Raw genomic sequence first — 22,924 nt, 5'->3', positions numbered from 1 at the left:
CCTTTTCTTGGGATCCAGTACAATCCTGAGTTTTCCAATGTGCCCACACACTGAAATCCCCCGTGACTATTATAACATTGCCATTTTTACATGCCTTTTCTTTATTACCTGTTATAATTTGTACACATTTTGGCTACTGTTCAGAAGACTGCATATAACAGGGTGTTTTTACCTGTGCGGTTTCTTAACTCCATCCACAAGGGGTTCTACATCTTCTGATCCACAGTATGCCACTTCCCTTTAAAGATTTGACCTCATATTTCATCAACAAAGCCACCCCACCTCTCTTGCCTTTCTGCCTGTCCGTTTGATGCAATGTGTATCCTTGGATGTCCAGGATATGACAATCCACAAGGTCATATCCACGGACTTCTAACTGCAGTATAAGCTCATCTAACTTACTTTGTATATAACACTTTCAGTCTGATTCACTAACCTTCTTCTCAATTCTGCCTATTTCCTGAAGTTACATTTTTATCTATTTCTAAAGTTTCTGTCCTGTTCATTATGGTGGTGACTTCTGGAATGTCTCTGACAGTCTTCAAGATGAAGCGTCTTGTCTGGAGCTATGTGTGGTGGCCAGGAATAGAGAAGCAGATTGAAGACATGGCTAAAAGCTGTTCAGAATGCACCTCATAGGCTCTGTTACACTTGGGGGAGTAGATATCATCACCATGTCAAAGAGTACATATTGACTTTGCTGGGCCATTCATGGACTCCATGTTTCTGATTACTGTGGATGCTCATTCGAAGTGGCCGTGGGTCATACCAATGAAGTCAACAACCTCAGCAAAGACTGTCTCCACCCTGAGGACTATCTTCACCAGAAATGGCTTACCAGAACAAATTGTGAGTGTCAATGGACCACAAATCATGTCAGAAGAATTCCAACTGTTCATGAAGAAAAATGGCATCAGGTATATCAAGACAGCTCCCCACCACCTAGCAATGAATGGATTAGCTGAAAGGTTTATCCAAACCTTTAAGAAGTCAATTAAAGCTATGGACAAGGAGGATATTTCTCTACAGCACAAGGTGGACAACTTCTTTTTGTGTATTGGTACTCTGTTCCTGCTACGATAAATCAAACAGCTGCAATGCCATTCATGAACAGGAATCTGAGATCTCACATAGATCTCCTGACACCAGATCTATGGAGGGAAGTGCAGAATAAACAGATCAGCCAGTTGCCGAGTGAAGCAGCAAGGAGCTCCGAGGTGGGGCAGGAAATCCTAGTACATGATTACCGAGAAGACGGGTGGACACCCGGTAGGATAGCTACAAGAACAGGATCACTGCTGTACACAATGGATGTTAGAGATCAGACGTGGAGACATCATGTGGACCAGATACTGGATGTTCAACCAAAGAACACACCTGAGTCTACTGCATCTAATAAGAAGGACGCATTACAGTCACTGGACTTAACTCTCAGTGATGATCAGGTCACTGACAGCAAGGCAAACGAGAATGTTTTCTTAGACAAGACACCTACCAAACCTGATGGCACTCCTCAGGTCCAGAGGCATTATCCAGAAAGAAACAGAGCACCACCCAAAGGACTGAATCTTTAGTATAGTGAAGTTAGTTATGGACCATTATTGTGAAAGCATATTTATTTGGAATATGGTTTATGAAAGGGAAATTGAATGTTTTGTACATACAGAATAGTTTTATGTTGCATTAATCTAAAGGGGGAGGAAGTGTAATGTATGGACCTATTTATTTTAGAGCAATGACCCCACCCCCCCCCCCAGCACTATGTATTGATCTGTTGTCTGCACATGTGCATTGTTCTCTCTTTCACTGCAATGTGAATACAGCAGTTAAAGCCATCTCCTGTGTACATTCTCTTATTATAATTGATATGTAGTTACACAGATACAACAATTACCTTTTTGGTTCTGCATTTTAATTTAGTCATTAGCTGCTCATATTCCCTCAGCAGTGACTTTTGTTGTTCTTCCTGTGTTGTTGGTACATACATGGACTACGACAATTGGATCTTACCCCTTCCACTCCAAATTCCTCTGCAAGCTAGGTGAGGGGTCGGAAACCTGGGCACCAGTGGGCAAAGACAGTCTTCAGGATTCTCAATCATTGCAGCAGAGAATTGTATCCATTGCGCTGACCATACCACCTCCGGTTGAACTGCACTTTTCTTCTCTCCTCTCTCTTGAATGGATTCCGTAACCATGGTGCTGTGGTCCAGTTGCTCATCCTTTCTATAGCCCCCACCCCCAACTGCCCAGGAAGTATGAATCTTAGACCTGCTGGTCAAGCTCAAGGGCTGAGACTTTTCCAGCACTACCACTTGGATCTCCCGAACCGCCTCAGTCATAGTCACACGCTCTTGTCCCTGACCACAGACTGAATTTGAAGTAGTTAATGTAACCAGTGTGACTGCCTCCTGAAATACAGCTTCCAGGTAGCTCGCTCCCTCCCTGATGCACTTGCAAGCTCAGATTCCAACTCATCAACTTTAGGCCTGAGTTTCTCCAGCAGCCGACACTTGCTGCAGATGCGATCACCAGCAGCCACAATGGGCTCCACCAGCTCCCACATGATGCACGGCATGAACGATTGAACTGAAACTCAGATGATCATTGAGAGGAAGTAACTTCATATAACACCAACGTCTAAAATAGAGTCATGGAGTCATACAGCATGGAAACAGATTCCTCAGCCTGACTCATCCATGCTGACCAAGATACCTATTTAGGCTATGGGGAGGATGTGACTGAGATGTAGGTCTCAATTTATTTCCTGTCCATGTAGCTATCCAAATGCTTTTTAAACATTATGGTTATATCCAACTCTACCACCTCCTCCTGTTCCATATACTGACATATGCTGTGTGGAAAAACTTGCTCTCAGATCTCCTGTAAATATTTCCACCCTCAACTTAAACACATGTACGCTAGTCCTAAGCACTCCCTGAAAAAAAAGATTGTGGCTGCCTACCTTATATCTATGCCTAGAAGGATAACAATGGAATATAATATAATCTTACTTCAAATTTTCATCAGTATATTTGAATGCAGTTTTTATACGCTTAATTTTACTTAATACTGTGTTTTTACTTTTTGTAACAGCTAGTGACAACAAGCAGCCCTGAGCTTGATTTTGAACGCACTCCACGTTTCACACTTCAACTGCTTGTGAAAGACCAGAAGGGTAGTTCAGCTTCCCAAACCATTGTAATCAAGATTCTTGATGTAAATGAGCCGCCTGTCTTTCTGGGAACTTTGGGTAATCAAGGTATGCATTTACATCCAGCAGATCTTTACAGACTAAAAAGGTATGTAGTATGTATTAAAAATATACGTGTGTCTGGAAGTCATTGCTATCTACGTGAGTACCACATATTAAGTAGTTTCTCATTAGCAAATGCACGTTACAAATAGCCAAAGTACACAGCAGTAAATTGGGGACAGTCCAGATAATATTTGATATATATTAAGAATCTGAGCCTGATCTAATGAAATAGATTATTTAACAGAGTTGTATTTATAGGGTAAATACCTCCAATCTGATCATCTGAGATGGGGTGAGATCTATACAAAAAAAACATCCAGCACTTCAGCGCTTTTGGCAAGGATTTCTGTGTAACAGTACATAAAAACCAGAACAATGGTTTGTAATAGTACTGGTATAAACCTTTTACATCATACTGATGAGCACTAAAAATGTGTGATCATTACGGGGTAAATCGAAGCCAAGTAACCTGAGGGCAAGGTTCTCAGAGATAATTGACTCATGACGATAATTTTAAGATAGTAAATATTGCCTTTGTTACAGATGCACATATCCTTAAGAGTTAATCCCATTTAAAAAGTCCAGTATCATTCTATTTGGCACTAATTCGAGTGAAAGGATCACCTTATGCACATCTAAGATTGCAGATCACGATTATAATTTTAAAGAGAACGGACCACAATGGTCTAAACTACAACTGAAGAAAGGGTTTTGTTACACTTTCTCTAGGTTGTTTAATTTTGACTTGGGCTATCTGGAACTTTGATACATTTCTGTATTCGCTAGGTGCACTGAACTAGGAAGTTATTTTTTTCTATTTTCGTTATTGATTTTGCTGCAAACATCAATTTAACTGAGTAACTGATTTTAATCAAATTAAACGAGAAAACATTCTCACTCAAGAAGATTGTGCAAGTATAAGAATAATAGAAAATACAGTCAAGAGATGATTTTTTGGTCTGTTTTCATTGAGTGTGGCCCTGGTTAAAGAAAAAATATGATTTGACACTGCTAGGGTAATTCCTGATTCGATAAATAATGTAAATGCAAGGGCCATTATCACAATGTTATTTGATTCTGTCATTAATTTTATTCTGCCTTTCTAAGTTGCAAACCATGATCATACAGTCATAAAAACTAGCATGAAAGAATGAAAACACCGAAACTGATTATCAGGCAAGTTATTAACTGCAGGCCGTGCACAACACACAGGGAGTGTTTATTCAGGAGATTTCTGTGCATCTCCTAGCAACACATGGCAGAATGATTTTGATTGTGACTGGGAGCATTCAGCTGTCCATTAACTTCACCAGAGAATAAAACTTCCTTGGAAATATACGCACAGTTTTATTTTGAACCAATCAATTATATAACACCATTTGAAATCAAAAGTTTCTTTTGGGATCAAAACAGCAGAACATTTATCAGCATGGCATATAAAGTATCTTAAAACTTCAGTATTGATCATTTATCCAAAACAACGCTTCACATGTCAAATACTTCTGTCCATTATTTTATTAGAGAACATAAGACCATAACACATGCGATTAAACTTAGGCCATCGGATCTTCTCTGTCATGACAAACACAATCTTTGGAACTCTTGATTTTGTGACAGAGTTTTGTCTATTCTCCTGACCATGCTACCCTCAATTACAACTACATTTTTCTTCTCTCCACCCGCCTGAATGGCTCCCTGCGCCACGTGCCATGGTTCGGTTGCTTATCCTTCTTACAGCCTCCGCTTTCATTCTCGTGGGGAGCAACAATCTCAGACCTGCAGGCACCTCAAGGGCTGAGGCTCCTCCAGCACTACCTCTTGTCCTCCTACTTGCCCCAGTCTGAGTCACAGCCTCTTGTCCCTGGACACAGACTGATTTGAAGACTTAATGTAATAGTTAGATTGCATCAAAAAGATAGGCAGGAAGGCAGAGGGAGCATCATTGCTCTGTTGGAAAAAAAATGAAATCAAATCATTAGAAAGAAGTGACATAGGGTTGGAAGGTGTTGAATCATTATTAAGGAGCTAAGGACTACAAGTGTAAAAAGACCTGAACAGGAGTAGTATACAGATCCCTAAACAGTAGTAAGGATGTGGCCTTTCAATTACAACAGTAGAAAATGCATGCCAAAGGGTCAAAGTTAAAATAGTCAAGGGGGACTTCAATATGCAGGTAGATTGGGAATTTCAGGTTGGTGCTGGATTATAGGAAGGGGAATTTCTAGAGTGCCTATGAGATGGCTTTTTAGAGCAGCTTGTGGTTAAGCCCACTGGAGGATCAGCTACTCTCAACTGGATGTTGTGTAATGAACCAGATTGATTAGAGCGATTAAGGAAAAAGTACCCTTAGGGGACAAGGGATCATAAGATGATTGAATTCACCCTCAAATTTGAGAAGGAGAAACTAAAGTTGGATATATCTGTACTACAGTAGAGTAAAGGGAATTATAGAGGCATGAGAGAGGAGTTGGCTAGAACTGATTGGAAAAGAACACTGGCAGGGATGACAGCAGAGCAGCAATGGCTGGAATTTCTGGAAGCAATTTGGAATGCAAAGGATACAAATGTCCCGAAGATGAAGAAGTCTTCTAAAGGAAAGATCACAACCATGGCTAACAAGAGACGTCAAAGCCAACATAAGAGCCAAAGATATAATATAGCAAAAATCAATGGGAAGTTAGAGGGTTGGGAAGCTTTAAAAACCAACAGAAGGCAACTAAAAAAGTAATTAAGAAGGTAAAGTTGGAATACAAAAGTAAGCTAGGAAATAATATTAAAAAGAATACCAAAAGTTTCTTCAGATATATAAAATGTAAAAGAGGTGTGAGAGTGGATTTCGGATCACTGGAAAATTATGCTGGAGACATAGTAATAGGGATCAAGGAAATGGAGAATGAACTGAATAAGTATTTTGCACTGGTCTTCATTCTGGAATACACTAGCTGTATGGTGGAAGTTCGAGGTGTTAGGGGACATGAAGTATGTGAAGTTATTTTAACCAGAGAGAAAGTTCTTGGGAAACTGTAAGGTCTGAAGATAGATACGTCACCTGGACTAGATGGTGTACACCCCAGAGTTCTGTAGGAGGAGGCTGAAGAGTTTGTGGACGCATTAGTAATCATCTTTCGTGAATCACTAGATATGTGGAATGGTTCCAGAGGAATGGAAAATTGCAAATGTCACTCCACTCTTCAAGAAGGGAGAGAGGCAGAAGAAAGGAAACCATAGGCCAGTTAGTCTTTCCTCAGTGTTTGGGAAGATGTTGGTCTGCTATTAAGGAGGTCTCAGGATACTTGGAGGGACGTGACAAAATAGGTCATAGTCAGTATGGTTTCCTCAAGGAAAAATCTTGCCTGGCCAATCTGTTGGAAGTCTTTGAAGAAATAATAAGCAGGATAGACAAAGCAGAATCAGTTGATGTTGTGTCTTGGAAGATCAGAAAGCCTTTGACAAGGTGCCACACATGAGACTGCTTAACAAGCTACGAGCCCAAGGCATTACAGGAAAGATTCTAGCATGGATAAAGCAGTGGCTGATTGGCAGGAGGCAAAGAGTGTGAATAAAGGGAGCCTTTTCTGATTGGTTGCAGGTGACTAGTGGTGTTACACAGGAGTCTGTGTCGGGACCAATTCTTTTTACATTATATGTCAGTGATTAGGATGATGGAATTGATTGCTTTGTTGCAAAGTTTGCAGATGATATGCAGGTGGAGAGGCAGGTGATTTTGAGGGAGTAGAGAAGGATCTAGACAGATTAGGAAAATGGGCAAAGAAATGGCAGATGGAATACAGTGTTGGGAAGTGTATGGTCATGCACTTTGGCAGAAGCATTGAAAGGGTTGAGTATTTTCAAAATGGAGAGAAAATACAAAAAAAAAGTGCAAAGGGACGGGAGTTCTTGTGCATGGTTCCCTAAAGGTTAATTTGCACATTGACTCTATGGTGAGGAAGGCATTTTAATGTTAGCATTCATTTTGAGAGGACTAGAATGTGAAAGTAAGGATGTAATGTTGAAACTTTATAATGCACGAGTGAGGTCTCACTTGGAGTATTGTGTGCAGTTTTGGGGCTCTTATCTTGGAAAGAATGTGCTGAAACTGGAGGGGGCTCAAAGGAGGTTCATGAAAATGATTCAGTATTGAATAGCTTGTCATATGAAGATCATTTGATGACTCTGGGCTGTATTCACTAGAATTCAGAAGAATGAAGGATGACCTTATTGAAACCTATCAGATGATGAAAGGACTTGATAGAGTGGATATGGAGAGGATGTTTCCTATGGTGGGAGAGTCTGAGACAATTAGACACGGCCTCAGAGCAGAGGGATGTCCTTTTAGAAAGGATCTTAAACATTTGTCCATTGATAATTGCTCTGGTTTCCTGGACCACAAGATCTATTTCACAAGATTTAGCTTCACAAGATTTTAATTTTTAATGCATTGTCTCTTTGGGTTGCATTTACGGTTGTGGGCCCTGCAACCTGCCTGGGCTGTAGGGACGCAGCATCAGTTGCCTCCATCTTTCATAGCTGTGGGCGAATGCCCGGGTTGTGGCAAAGCTCTCTCTGGTCCACTCTGCAATGTTGTCTGCCCATTTCTTCCTCTGTCTACTCCTTTTTCTTTTCCCCTTAACTGTTCCCTGAAGAATGGTCCTTGAGAGTCCACTTGATCTTGTTATGTGGCCGTACCATCTCAGTTTCCTCTTCTTTGCTGTGGACAGTAGATCTTCGTACTGTCACATGCGTTGGGTGATGGTTCATCACACTTTGTCATTTGAGACGTGGTCTGTATAGGAGTTGTTGAGGAGCATTCTGAAGCATCTCCTTTCTACTGTCTGGCTCTTCTTTTGCAGTCCTGCTGTCAAAGTCGAAGAAGATGGAGAACACAATATGCATTTTAACTGTAAAGAAATAGCTTATATTTTTTCATTAAACACTGTCATTTTGAGCTTTGAAACTAATCTGATTTTGCAGATGCTGAAGTTTATATTGCAGAAAATACTCCGGTTGGCACAGTAATATACAAAGTTTCAGCGAAAGATCCAGACAAAAATGATGTCCTGGAGGTACAAGCTATTTATTCATTTTGAAGTTTTCTTATTTTTCAGGAATACTTGCACTGAGCAAGGAAAAACTGCGTCAATCATACCCAGGTCCCTTACCCTGACTGGATAGTTTGCCTATATACAATACTAAGTACAGACAATGATCTCCTATGCACTAATGGAACACTTACATATCCCCTCTGAACTCTTCTGTCTATGGTCTATTTGAGAGACGTTGTTAATTTTGAGCCACGTTCATAATACGCTGTAAACACATCTACCGAAGCTGTTATGCCACTGCATGTCTGTGGGCCACAGAGGAGGAACTTCCAGCTTGCTTTTGAGGATTGATCCTAGCCCAAGTCCCAGAAATGAGGCAATGGGCTCATCTACTGTAACATGAAGTACATTCATTAAATTCCCTCCTTCTCTGATTGGCAATTAAAAATAATTGTAAAATATTTGTTTGCAACAGCGAGTTGTTCGTTGCTTAGCATGGATATGGAAAGTGGGCAATTCATTAAATGAAAAGCTTTGTCATAGGTAATATCATCATGTCACCAGCAAATGAAAAATCTGATCAGAACAAAATCCATTAAAGTCATGGGTATTTCCTAAAATTACGCTGATTATTTTATTTTTTTGTTAGATTGCAGGAGTTCTTTGGAAGTAAAATTGATAAGTCATGTTGATGTCACTGTACACCAGACCGGGAGTAGCACATTTTGTTCTGCTTTGATTGCAGGCTTTTTTTCTAGCTAGGGAGGGGATTAAAATGTTAAGCGTATTGGGTCTGTACTGCCTCAGGGCAAGGATTTGCTTCTTTAAGATGGGGAGGAATTCCTTCTTTCAGAGGATTGTGCACCTTTTGAACTTTCTGTCTCAGAGAAAAAAGTAGTGGAGGCCCAATCACTGTTTCATCTCCACCATAAATATCTTCTGTTTTTGGACTGCAGGGAAAATAGAGTTATTGGGATTGGGCAGAAAAGTGTTCAAAACCAGATTAGCTGTCATCCTACGGAATGGCAAAGCCTGCTGTGGGGTTGGGGGGGGGGGTGGTTGCTGAATGTCCACTCCTGCTCTCATTTCATGTCTTGAGTTAATTATGATCCATAATTAACCTGCATTGTCAAGAGGGAAAACAAACACAAGAGTTAAAATTACAAACCTCCATTCATATTGTGGGTATATATTGTGGGTATATTTTGTATTAGATGTTGATTTGAACAGATGTTAGAAACTTAAAAAGCACTCAGATTAACAAAAGAAATTAACTGTATGTTTTCCAAAATATTATTATTCAAACAATTAAATTGGTGTTATTGTTTCTGACAGTATTCATTATCAGGCACCACAGACTTCCAGATAGGTGCTACAGGTTCGATATCAATTGGGAAGACTCTTGATTATGAAGGTGGATCAAAGAGGTAAATCAAACATAATTCAGCAAATTTGCTTCAATCTGTTTTTCCAATAAAGAATAAAACACATTTGCACTCACAAAACATCTTAACATGTCCTTTTTAGGACATCAAAAAGGCCTTCAAAATGTATTATTTACCTCTGAAATGCAGTTTGGTAGTTGTAGAATACATCTTCTAGTGCTACTTGGACATGTCTTCAGTGATGAACCTGGGGTCGTAGGATGTTTTGGACCTTTAACCCTCACCCAAGCGACCTAGCCGGGGGTGATCAGCCCCTGACTTGTGTCCAAGTGGCGCACTAATCCACGGATCCCCCTCCGGATCCACGGCCACCGCGAGGCCTTTTCAGCAGCCTCCAGAATGTTCTCGGTGGCTCTTCTGCACTGCAGTCCTTTTACTCCAAGGAGTTTAAGAGTCCGCTGTAATGAATGGCCAGCAAAGCCCCGGCACCCAGCTTCGACTGGCTCACAGCAAGCTCTCCAGCCACTGCTCCAGCACTCTGCAACAAGATCTGTGTATTTAGCCCTCTTGCGCTCGTTGGCCTCTTCAATTCGGTCTTCCCAGGGGACAGTAGGTTCCAGCAGGACCACTTGCTTTGTAGGCTCCGATATTAACACCACGTCCAGGCGGAGCGGAGTAGCTGCTATGATCTCTGGGAACTTGAGCTGCCTCCTTAGGTTGACTTGGAGCTGACAGTCTCGTGCAGTGGCAAGAAGCCCTCCCGAGGAGCTAGGCCGAGGTTGAGCCTTCACTCCCGCTCTTAGAAAGGTGATGGACTGTTTGGGAGAGTGCTGATTTTTGCTGTCTTGAATAGCTGTGCTGATCACGTCCGCCATAGAACTTAGGACTTGGTCAAGGCGCCAGTGGTATTGCCCTTCCCACAGAGCCTTTGGGCAGCCATTTAGGACATGCTCTAAAGTGCCCTTCTTCTGGCTCAGTTGGCGTGCTGGAGTATTTGCCATGCCCCACCTGTGCAGGTTGGCCATGCTTGGGCGAACGTCATAGACTGATTGGACGAGAAACTTAATGCACAATGGTTCGGCTCTCTGGAGCTCTGTCCAGGTGAGCTTGCGAGGTTCCGCATGTTTCCATCTAGTCCAGGCACCTTGTTTGTACACGCCGTCCATCTTGCTGTATCGCTGTTCCTCCACTTCTGCTCGTATCTCGTCCAGAACCAGTTGACGCTTCTCCTTTCCGCGGGTTTTGTCATGGCGTGGTTTGGGAAAACAGCCCAGTCCTGCCCGCCCCACTGCTACAGTGCCTACTGGTATGAAATCCCGGAACTGGATCACTTACCAGCAAAGATAGAGAGGACCATTGAAGTCTGATGGTACTATTTTTAAAAGTATTTATTGATAAAGGGAACAAAAATAAGATTAATGCAAACATACAGATAATATACGTCGTCAATACTAAATCTAAAGCGCAAGTATAATAATAACCAATAAGAAATAGCTCTATCGTTGTCTAGGGGTTACTGTATTGTCCAATGGAAAGATAACAGTCACTATCAGTTCGTTCAAGCTGCAGCGTTGTTGGGTTCAAAAGTGATGCGGTTTAAACTTGCCCCAGGTCTTTTATGATGCCAATCAGTTGATTCAGGGGAGCGGATTCCCCCGTTGTTAGCTAAAAGCTGTTTTCCGTGTTTCCAGCCACCGATTCCAGCCACAGAATCGAACGCACGTGGCCTCTTTCAGATGATTTCCTGCTGTTACGTGGTTGCTTAACGTTTCTTCTGGTGCGTCTGAGGGACTGTTCCTACAGACCCTCTTATCCTGACTCGCAGGGTCATAGATGTCAATCAGGTTGGGGGTGTGCACTCTCTCCCTCAACCAGCCCACTTTGCCTGAGGGCGTTCACGTAGTATAGTAGCTCAATCCACAAATTGGTCTCCAAGAGACAATGGCCATGTCCCGTTCTTTACATCGCCGGGGAAACGAGCCAGCCTGCACGTCTCCATTCCCATTTCCTGGGCCCCTTGACCCAACCCAACAGTGATCTTGCGATTCTCACAAAGGAGGGGGCTACAGACGTAACACTACCAAAATGTTGTGACGCAGCCGTGCCTTCGCTCTGTCGACAGCTTCCTGTGCCTGCCACTTCCTTCCGGTCTTTACACGGATTCCTGCCAAAGCGACTTTAACATCAGAGAAGTCTCGGTACATCATAACCTCCCTGGCTCGAGTGACTTTGAATTCCTCCGATAGGCCGCTGTTGGGGAGCTGCAGCCTGCTGGAATGCAGCTCAAAGTCGACCAAAGTCTTGTTGTTTGGGGGTGAACAAGGCAAAGTTCACTAACTCTAAAACAAATGTGGTTACAGATAACTTTGTTTTAGTTGTGGGGTGATGCCATGTAAAAGAAACAAGTTCTGTCCTTTGACTGCAAATTTTACATTCATCTGAACAGCCTAAAATATTTCTGTATGATGTTGTTTTATGAAGCTGCATAAACAATAGATTCAGAACACGACTGAAATTACATGTTCGGGTTCTCAAGTGGGTCTTGAACCCAAAATCTTCTGAATTCAACGGAATACTGATCCAAGTAGCAACTGAGAGCCAAGTTTTAGCTTTATTATGCTGGTAACTGAGACAACCATGAGCATGTGTGAGGGTGGTCCTTAGAAGTATATTGTACCTGCAGAAACCTCAGAGACAGTGCAACAAAATGTGGAGTTGTGCAGTGATCTCTGTGCCAAAAACTGCATTCTACCCTTGTGACAACATTCTAAGGTCAGTGTAGGAATAAAGTTCCCAGGTATCCACGTTTTTATTAAAATTTCTTCAATTATGCATAACATTGAAAATCATAACTACTAATTTGCCATATTTTCCCTGACTTCTGTGAGAATGTCAGCTCAGCGCTTATAGGGATAAATTCAGTTAATTCCTTCTAACATTAACTGACATCGATTAGATGCAAGCTTTTGTTTTTATATGAAATGGAATGAGGTTAATAAAATACAGGAGCTTATTAGTAGTAAAACAGATTGAAATATTGATTTATACAAGATGACATTCCAATCCAATCATAAATATAAAATGATAGAATCATAGGATGGTTTCAGCACAGGCTGGCACAGAATCACAGCTAGTAGAACCACTGCCTCACAGGATTAGAGATCCAGTTGAATGGACACTTTTGTGTCATAGATTACACCTCATAAGGGAGGTTCCAGCAATCCTGTCTTGACAAAATCCTCCAAATCCACTGGAAAGATAACATACCAATTATCAGCTTCATCTTCCCAAGTAACATTCCCAGCCCTGAGATCTGAATTCCCCTCAATCAGCTTCAACGGGCAGGTTATATTGTCTCCATGCCAAGCAGCAGACTGAAGAAAGAAAGATTCAGGCTCCGTCATAGTGTGTGATTAACAGGCTGTTTTCAAAGCCTCTTTGAAGAAGTGTAATGACCCCACTTATGGGAGCCCCTATCCCAGGACTACACAAAATGGAGAAGGGGCATTCAAGACAGCTTTGAAAACCTGGACTCCATTCATTTGGAGCAAGGCCACTGTAAATGGTAGGAGGGGTGTGCCATCTTACAACCGGCCGGTTGTCCTGCCTAAGGCAGAGTTTGCACGTCTCACTACATCAAACCCCCCAGAATGGAAGCAAATCAGTCCCAACCCCCAGGGACTGGCGAAGTAGAGGAAGAATGATGGAATGGAAATGGATGCTAAGGTAGAATGTCAGCCAAAAGGTCTGCTGAGACAGCTGTGAGCCATCTGAACTTGAATATTTTACCGAAAAGTTATGGTTTGCCGGTTGCCGGTGTAGTGGCATCTGCACCAGACTTCAAGGCGAGAGGTCCCGGGTTCAGTTCTGGCCAGCTCCTTGCATGCTTTTTATCCGTGCTGGGTTGAGTGTCAAACCAGCGACTCCGCCTCCTAAATAAAGAACAGACAAATGCTAAAGAAATGGCAAAGGTTGCCGTCAGATATGTGTGGAGAGGAACAAGAAGTTACTGTTAGTTTCCTTCCAGCTAGCAGCTCCCTGAAGTGAGAGTATGAAAGAGAGAATGATCTTTAAAAACTGGAACTGGAATTTGTGATTTTCTTTCGAGAATTGTGATCTGTTCCTCGACAGTCTCTAGTGTCATACCATTAAGAAAGAATTGATTTGGATTTTGCAGGCAACAGTGCTGACCTTGATATAAAAACTACCCCTATTCCTTCAAAGATCCTTCCACTTTTTTTTATAGGCATTCGTTAGTCTTGAGAGACCATAGATTTGTGCCTTGGAAAGTTTCCAGGACGCAGGCCTGGGCAGGGTTGTATGGGAGATCAGCAGTTGCCTATGCTGCAAGTCTCCCCTCTCCATGCCACCGATGTTGTCCAAGGGAAAGGCTTGGCACTGGTGACATCGCAGAGAAATGTGTGGTTAAGTGCCTTGCTCAGGGACACAACACTCTGCCTTAGCTGAGGCTCGAACTAGCAACTTTCAGATCACTAGACCAACGCCTTAAGCACTTGGCCTCGTGCCAATACTAGCAAATAATAAAGGACCAGAAATTTTTCAGCAAAACCTCATGCCCTATTCTGGGTCATTATTTTGTTCAGCATTATGGTTAGACTTTTTAACACAATCAGAAATTGTCCCTAAACTCAGGAGCACGGTAGCATAGTGGTTAGTGCACCACTGTTACAGCTCGAGTAATTAGAGCTTGCAGTTCAGTTCCAGCATCCTCTGGAAGCAATTTTGTGTGTTCCTTCCCATGAATGTGTAGGTTTCCTCTGAGTGCTCCAGTTTCCTCCCTCATTCCTAAGACATACCAATTAGTATGTTAATTGGTCATTGCAAATTGCTCTGTGGTTAAGCTAGGGTTAAATCGGTAGGTTGCTGTGTGGTTTGGCTCAAAGAGATGGAAAGGTCTGTATCTCGAAATAAAATAAAATAAAATAAAAATATTTATGCACACATTTAAAACTTAATGGAACTTGTAGAAACTTTTAAAATCATCTAAGATACCGTAATAATTCATGGGAGAGGTTTGATAAGACCTTTATATTTTTCCCCTAAACAAACTAAATTAAAATCTGCCACTAGATTTCTCGCAGCTGTTTTCTGCCTTTAAAAGACAATGGTACAAAGCTTCAGTTAAGTTAGCTTTGTACATTAAATAAAAAGAATCACTTTGTTGAAGTAGTTGAATAGCTTCATTGAACCCCATATTAAACTTGTATTGTAGGCACCATCAGAGTAGGGGTGATGATTGCTGACAAGTTTAGGATTCTCACATCCATTTTATAGAATTCCTGCAGTTTCTCTTACTGACATGGAGTAATAAAAAATTGTCAGTTTACCATTTATACTATTTTAAAAAATAAGGCAAAAATTTTAAATCGATTACTTTACACGTCCATACATTGAAATCCATCTGCTACCTTTCTGTGCACTTGGTTTCCCCATCGATGCCCTTTAGTAACCTCTTGTTCAACCTGTAAACTTGGAAACACAAGAGATTCTGTGTGGAGGCTGGAAATCTTGAGCACCACGCACAAAACGCTGGAGGAACTCAGCAAGTCAGGCAGAAACTATGGGGGTGGGTGGGTGGAATAAACAGTTGATGTTTCAGGTCCTGGTGAAGGGTGTTGGCCTAGAATGTCGGCTAATTACTCCCCTCTGAAGATGCTGCTTCGTGTAAACTTGGATTTCTCTCAGTTCCTTCATTCAAGTCATTGAGATGCATGTTGTAAAGCTGAGAGATTCCCAGGAATACTACATGTGGACGTATGTATTCACATGTGTCTTGGTGTTCTTTTTATAATATCAATTATTATGTGCATCTTCTTAACAGAATTTTCTAGCTAATACATATCTTTGTAATTTCAAGCTATTCCTTGGCAGTGAAGGTAAATGATACAAGTGGTCTCTTTGTTACTGGAACCGTGAATGTATTCATCACCGATGTCAATGATAACAGTCCAGTATTATCTTGCACGTAAGTCTTGATAATTATTTAATGAGCTGTAAGATATATTGTACTGCTGCCAATGGCCCACTTACTGCCAGAGCATTTCACAAATTCAAGTACTTACAATGTCCTGACCCTAAGGACTGGAAAACATTGAGTGGTTTCCAGCAGAATTTCTGAGTTGATGTGGAAAGTCCTTCTGATAAAATGGATGTATGCAAAATTGGTCTGTTTTATGTCTTCACCTGAAATAAGAATAAATGCCTTTAGTTATGAACTATTGATTTAAAACTTTCACAATTTCACAGGTGAAGGTACTTCAGAGTTGAAATCTCTGGTAAACATTATGTTGTAAAGTCTCAATCTTAAAACTCCCCACTTTGTTACATTTTAAAGTGAGTACTTTACATATTTAAGTGAGGAAATCTTTGTACTGGACATCAACACATCATCTTTGTTGCATCCAGATTCATTGTTCACAGGTTTGAAAAACCAGGTCGAGATTCAGTTAAGCCATCTTAATGATACCAAACACATCTTCTCAAGTGGTGCCCTGGCAGATCAAAATCCAGTTTTTGCATCAGCTAACATGCTGAGTTGGCTCTGAAAATAACTTACAGTGGGTAGCAATTATCTCTGAATGTCTGAATGCTTTAAGTTGACCAGGAACTGAAATGACAGACCAAACTTATAGTTAATATACTTTAGATTATTGTTGAATGCTAGTTCAAAAGTTCATTCATTATCAAAATATACAACTAGTTGAGGGGCCGGTGTTGCAATCCACTATGTCAGTCAAGCCACAATAAAGCATTTACTGTGCCTTTTGCACGTTTCAATATTCAGACTGGTAGATTTCTTGTAGCCACTGGGGATAGTGGTCAGTTCTTGTTTGCAACAAATATTATCATTTTATTCAATATGATGCCAAAATATGGGTCTTTCTCTTGTAAGTTCCCATACCACAGCAACTGTGAAACTACTTTTCCACTGAGAGATTCGCACACATTTTTTTGTTAGAATTTTGCATCTAGAATAGCACGAGGATTGGAACTGTTCACTTCCTGCTTACAGAGGAAACAATAATACAAATGTCCCTGCACTTACCAGTGACCACTGATGAATTGAGTGTTAGCTTGCTTTTGAGAGATTTGTTTTTAGCCTTTCTAGAAATGCGGGCAAAGAAAACATAATTTTGTTAAGTTGATTTTTATAATTATTGTAATCACTGTCACAGATCCAATATTGATCTACCGTTCTTTACTAAGAAACCAATAGTCGGATGGCCATGTGTGAATGTGGATATATAAACCGATATTGAACTGGAAAAAATATGAATTATTTATAAATTGGCTTAATTCACATTTCTTCAGGATTTATTTATGTCTTGGTATTTTAAGAAAGCTGTCAGGTTCATTTCCAACCGGGACATTTCTTCTGCAGCACTGCATTAGAATGATATTTATCCTACTCACACAGATGAAATTGGGTGTGTGCAAGTAATTCAAATTCCTTTGTGTGAATTGATATGGTGACTAAACTCTTAATATTAACCATTTATAATTCTTACTGGCACTTGGGATAAGAGGCTAAGCCATCTATCCAAGGCTTTTGAGATCCTTTGTTAAATATGTACCGTGGGGGTCTGCTGTCCACCCTTCCAGGTGAAGTCCTTAGATTCAAAGAAATTATGAAAAGTATGTCATTCATTTTTGCTTAGGAATGAGTCTCACAAGGAGAGTTAGGTCTTCCCTAATCTGAATTCCAAATTCACTTTCATACTTCAGGACTTTTCTGTAAGCTGAATCTCTGTACAGACTTGAGTGTTCATGCAAATCATTCACTGTCCAATTCTTCAGAGGCTTTCAGCCTTTATGGGACAGGAGGGAAGTTAATATCCCACAACCATTAAGGGACATTGTGTTAATATTAGTGGCAGTTCTTTTTAAGCCAACCAAAACTACTGAGACACAGGCCAACAACGGCTCCTTCCTCTCCAGGGATGAAGTCTTTGGAGGTTCTGTTGGCATTTCTGTAGCGCTGGGTTTTCACGGGATGGGGTTGCTAGCCCTCATTTTGCACCCAGGCTTGGGGCCATCCATGGCAGTTATTAGTGGCAATTGTCAGGCAGCAATTAACTTGCCAATATAATTTCTCACCCATGCTGTTGCCACACTATTTAAGTAAATCATTTATTAAAGAAATTTATCAAAACAAATACAACTGTTAGCAGTGATATCATGTTGAACTGTTGCTCCATTTGCACAAATGAAACTCAGAGCTTTTTGAATATGTTTTTTAATTAACATATGGATGTAAAGTTTCACCTCATTGTGTTAATTTATGTCATTGAAAACCTTTGCTATGTTGTTAACCATTCAAAGCTTTTATCCAAAATTCAATACAGAGTCTTGCTGGATGTAGACCTAGAGTTGATTTAACATCACCTTAGTTTAAATTACTAAAAACATGATACAGAATCAGAATCAGGTTTATTATCACCGGCATGTCACGTGAAATTTGCAGTTCAGTGCAATATATAATTTAGTAGAGAGAGAAAAAAAATAATAAATAAAATAAGACATAATAATAAATAAACAAATAAATCAATTACATATAGTGAATAGGTTATTAAAATGTGCAAAAACAGAAATATTGTACATTAAAAAAAAGTGAGGTAGTGTCCAAAAGTTCAATGTCCATTTAGGAATTGGATAGCAGAGGGGAAGAAGCTGTTCCTGAATCGCTGAGTGTGTGCCTTCAGGCTTCTGTATCTCCTACCTGATGGTAACAGTGAGAAAAGGACATACCTTGGGTGCTGAGGGCCTTAAATAATGGACGCTGCCTTTCTGAGACACCACTCCCTAAAGATGTCCAGGGTACTTTGTAGGCTAGTGCACAAGACGGAGCTGACTAGATTTACAGCCTTCTGCAGCTTCTTTCAGTCCTGTGCAGTAGCCCCTCCATACCAGACAGTGATGCAGACTGTCAGAATGTTCTCCACGGTACAACTATAGAGGTTTTTGAGTGACCTAATTTCTAATAAATTTTCAAACTGTTAGTTGTCTTCAGCATGGAAACAATTAGCCCATGTTCAATTTCATCTGAAAATGCTCTTCATGTATATATTGCAATTTTATAAATACTTTATCTATTAAAGCAAAGTCTATGAATATAAAGGTCTGGCATAATCATTGTGGTTTTTAAAGCAGACAAATAATCTTTCAGGAATTTATTGAAAACTGTTCTGTTTTAATTCAGTCTAACTAAGATTGTTTTGTTTTATAGTTTCAAAAGTATAACTGTTGGCAAGGAAACAGAGTTGAAAGAAGATTCTACTTCGGGGAACACAGCAATTATGGAGTTAGACGAAGAGCTGGCTGTCGGAACAGTTATTGCCACATGCACAGCTACAGATGTTGATATTAAGAGTAAAATCAGCTACCAGCTTGATCCTGCAAATTCTTATTTCACCATTGACAGCGGTAAGTTTCTCAATACTTATACAATTCTTTACATATTAATAACTTTTGCAAGGTTTGGGTTTGTAGGTTATGGGTCTTCACATCCAAGCACTGATTAACTTTATGGGGTTTCTATTTCTTTCAGGCTGTGAATTCTAAACTCTTGCCATTCTTTCAGTGAACAGCTCTATTTTTTTTAAATCTTAAGACTATAAGCCATGGGAGCAGAATTAGGCCATTTGGCCCATCGAATCTGCTCTGTAACTGTTGTACTAATAATTTCAAATAGAAAGTATTTATCATTATATAGTATATACACTTCAACAACATCTTCGCTCAAGCCTTGATATTCTGAATATTACAGCAGCAGCTTAATTGACCTTTAATCACAGATGAAATTTTCCATTCCTGGCATCATTTTTGTAAATCTCCCCTGGACCCTCTCCAGTGCAAACACATCTTTGTTAAGGGCAGTGATCAACACTGGATATACTACTCAAGCTGTGGACTAACTAGAATGCTACACTGTTCCACTTCCATCTCTTGCTTATTATCAATGTCTCCTCTATGGGACATGTTTTCTTTCTATCTGTTGAACCATTTATTGACCTGTTCTACTATCTATAATTTTCTGATGAAATCTCAAATGTTAATTCTTCTTTCTCCACAGATACTACCCAACCTACTGGAGATATCCAGAAATTTCTGTATTAATTTCAGATCTCCTAGTCTTTGCCTTTTGAGTAACTTTATTGATCTGTTGACATATAGATTCATTGATTCATTGAGGTCCATGCTGACCTATGTAGATGAATCCCATTTGTCCTCATTAGATCCATATTTTTCTTTGCCCTGCTTATCATTATACCATCCATTTTCCATTATCTATTTTCAAGGATGATAAATTGCTGAATATTTCCTTATCTACTACGTTCATCCCATTTAATAATTAGCACATTCACCATAACTACAGTAAAATAATCTTCTATTTTTTTTGTGAAGACAGCTGCAAAATATTCATTAAACCTATCAAATACTGAAAGCCCTAGACAGAGTGGTCATGGAGAGAATGTATCCTTTAGTGCGAGAGTCTTGAACTAGAGGGCACCAGCCTCAGAATAGAGGCATGTCTCTTTAAAACAAAGTTGAGGTGGAATTTCTTCAGCCATGGGGTGATGAATCTGTGGAATTCATTGCCACAGGCAGCTGAACAGGGCAAGTCATTTGGTATATTTAAAGCAGAGGTTGATAGGTTCTTGACTAGCGTGAATCTTAGAGATACAGTGCCCTTACAAATCAAGGCAGGAGTAAATAATTTAGGAGTTATTCTTGGCTCTGACCTAAATATCAAATCACACATTAACCATACTATTAAGATTGTGTTCTTTCATTTAAGAAACATTGCAAGAGTTCAATTTCTTACAGCATCTCAAGATTTTATTTATTTTATTTTCAACCAATTAGACTACTGTAATGCACTCTTTTCAGGACTGCCTAAGAGAGATATAAATCAGTTGCCGCATGTTCTTAATCCAAAAAAAAATCTGAGCACACTTCACCAGTTTTGGCATCATACACTGGCTGCTTGTGTCCTTTAGGATGAATTTTAAAAATATTCTTAATTGTATATAAGGCTCTGAATAATCTAGCTTCTAAGTATATTTTGGAGTGTCTATCCCCTTACTTCTCTAATCATAACCTTAGTTCCCTGAATACAGGTTTGCTTTGTGTTCCTAGAGCTAAGCATATAAGAACCAGTGATACAGCCTTTTGCTCTTATACACCAAAAACCTGGAATACTCTATTGAGTGAGATATGCCAGGCAAGTACTGTGGAACGTTTCGAAACCCTTCTAAAAACTACTTTTTTCTTTTGGTCTTCATGTGCCTGTTGATGTTGATTACATTTATGTAATTGGTATATTTGATTACATTTTTTTCTATATAATCTTTGTCTTTACTTAAGATTTTTAATTTTGCTTCATATTTTATGACTATACAGATATTGATTTATTTTTACAATCTATGTAAAGCACTTTGAGCCTGAATCTTAGCGTATGAGAGGTGCTATATAAATAAAGCTATTATTATTGATTAGTAAGGGCATCAAAGGTTATGGGCAATAAGCAAGAGAATAGGGTTGTGAGAGATAATAAATCAGCAATGATCAAATGACAGAGCAGATTCGATGGGCCAAATGGCCTAATTGTGCTCCCATGGCTTATAGTCTTAAACCTTCCACTTTTATTCATAACTTTTGTTTGATTTTTAAATTTCTCTTACAATTTTCTTCCTCCACTCCCTATACCTTTTAAAGTTTTTTTTCCTGCTGCATTGAGATCCCAGATAACTTCTGAATTGCCAACTCTGAGGATGATGAGAATACTGTAGATCATTTGTATTAATTTCACGTTTCAAATAGTTACATGTCAATTTTTGGATGGTTGTGTTTGTGTTTGTGTTTTAAATGGTTACATTTCCGTGATTTCAGTGAATCATTGCACTTTCCTCCTATGAGTGGCTGCATTCACGTCGTTTGAACGATAATGTTTCAATTACTTCCGTAGTTTGTTCTCAACATTTTGAATGGTCACATTTATTTACAGTCATTTGAATATTTCACTTACAATGGTATCACTGAAGAAAATATTTAAAATAAAACAGCAAGCAACTTTTGAAAGGGAAGAAGACTAAACTATCAATTCATGCATGTGTTAAAGGAGTGGCTCCAAGGAGGAAAGATAAAGGTAGAGAGACAGAGGCCTTTATGTGCAGATTTGCTCAGCCTATTCAACTGAAGGCATTGATGGCATGAAGGGAAGAAAAGTTCTCCAGAAGACTAGACTTCCAGGGGCAAAATCTACAGATGGAAGACAGTAAAGACTTGTAGGTGTGGGAGATCATGGGGGAATTTCAACACAAGGTGAAGTTCAAAGTAAATTTTATAATCAAATTACATATATATATGGTCATATGTCACCATATATGACCACAAGATTCATTTTCCTATGGACATACTCAGCAAATCTATAGAATATTAACCATAACAGGATCAATGAAAGATCAGCCAGAGTGTAGGAGACAATAAACTATGCAAATACAAATATAAGTAGGTAGAAATAAGTAATGAGAACATGAGATAATGAGATAAAGAGTCTTAAAGTGAGTTCATTGGTTGTGGAAACATCTCAATAGACGGGCAAGTGAGTGTAGTTATCCCCTTTAAGAAAGAGTCTGATGGTTATGGGGTAGTAACTGTTCTTGAACCTGGTGGTGTGAGTTCTGAGGCACTTGTGCCTTCTTCCTGATGGCAGCAGGAGAAAAGATCATGGCCTGGATGGTGGTGATCTCTGATGATGGGTGTTGCTTTCCTATGACAGCGTTTCATGTAGATGTGCTCAATGATTGGGAGGGCTTTATCCATGACGTACTGTGCTGAATCCACTACCTTTTGTAGGATTTTCTGCTCAAAGGCATTGGTGTTTCCATACCAGGCTGTGATGCAGCTAGTCAACACACTCTTCATGTATGAAGAAGTAAAACATTGCTTGACTGTGGTGAACAAGTAGAGGGCAAAACTGAACTGGAAATGCATTCAGACTTGTGACATTTTTGTGAAGGGTGGTTTTATAGATGAATAGTGTATCAAATTTAAACTGTCTTTACTTTCTTTGTGTGCCTCAAATATTTTGTCTAAAAATTATGTAAATAAAAAACTGGCAGTTTAATTAGACATCAGTAGCAGAAGAAGGTTGCTTACAATATGTATGTTATTTCCTGCTGCAGTTTACTGACTATAGCTTATAAAACACAGTTG

General features: G+C 39.8%; 1 protein-coding gene across 2 annotated transcripts in view; it reads left to right on the top strand.

Annotated features, from left to right (window-relative positions):
- The window catches only part of LOC132377838 (cadherin-related family member 3-like), an 81,269-nt gene that overhangs the window by 8,646 nt on the left and 49,699 nt on the right, over positions 1-22,924 (top strand). For both annotated transcript variants that reach the window (XM_059944259.1, XM_059944258.1), the window contains exons 3-7: positions 3,096-3,261; positions 8,230-8,321; positions 9,636-9,727; positions 15,564-15,671; positions 18,933-19,129. In XM_059944259.1, coding sequence (XP_059800242.1) covers positions 3,096-3,261; positions 8,230-8,321; positions 9,636-9,727; positions 15,564-15,671; positions 18,933-19,129 — 655 coding nt within the window. The remainder of the gene's footprint in view (positions 1-3,095; positions 3,262-8,229; positions 8,322-9,635; positions 9,728-15,563; positions 15,672-18,932; positions 19,130-22,924) is intronic.

Source organism: Hypanus sabinus, chromosome 19 (genome assembly GCF_030144855.1).
Source record: "Hypanus sabinus isolate sHypSab1 chromosome 19, sHypSab1.hap1, whole genome shotgun sequence".
Taxonomy (NCBI): Eukaryota; Metazoa; Chordata; class Chondrichthyes; order Myliobatiformes; family Dasyatidae; genus Hypanus; species Hypanus sabinus.
The sequence above is the reverse complement of the archived record's forward strand: the minus strand, read 5'-3'. Positions and strand labels throughout refer to the sequence as shown.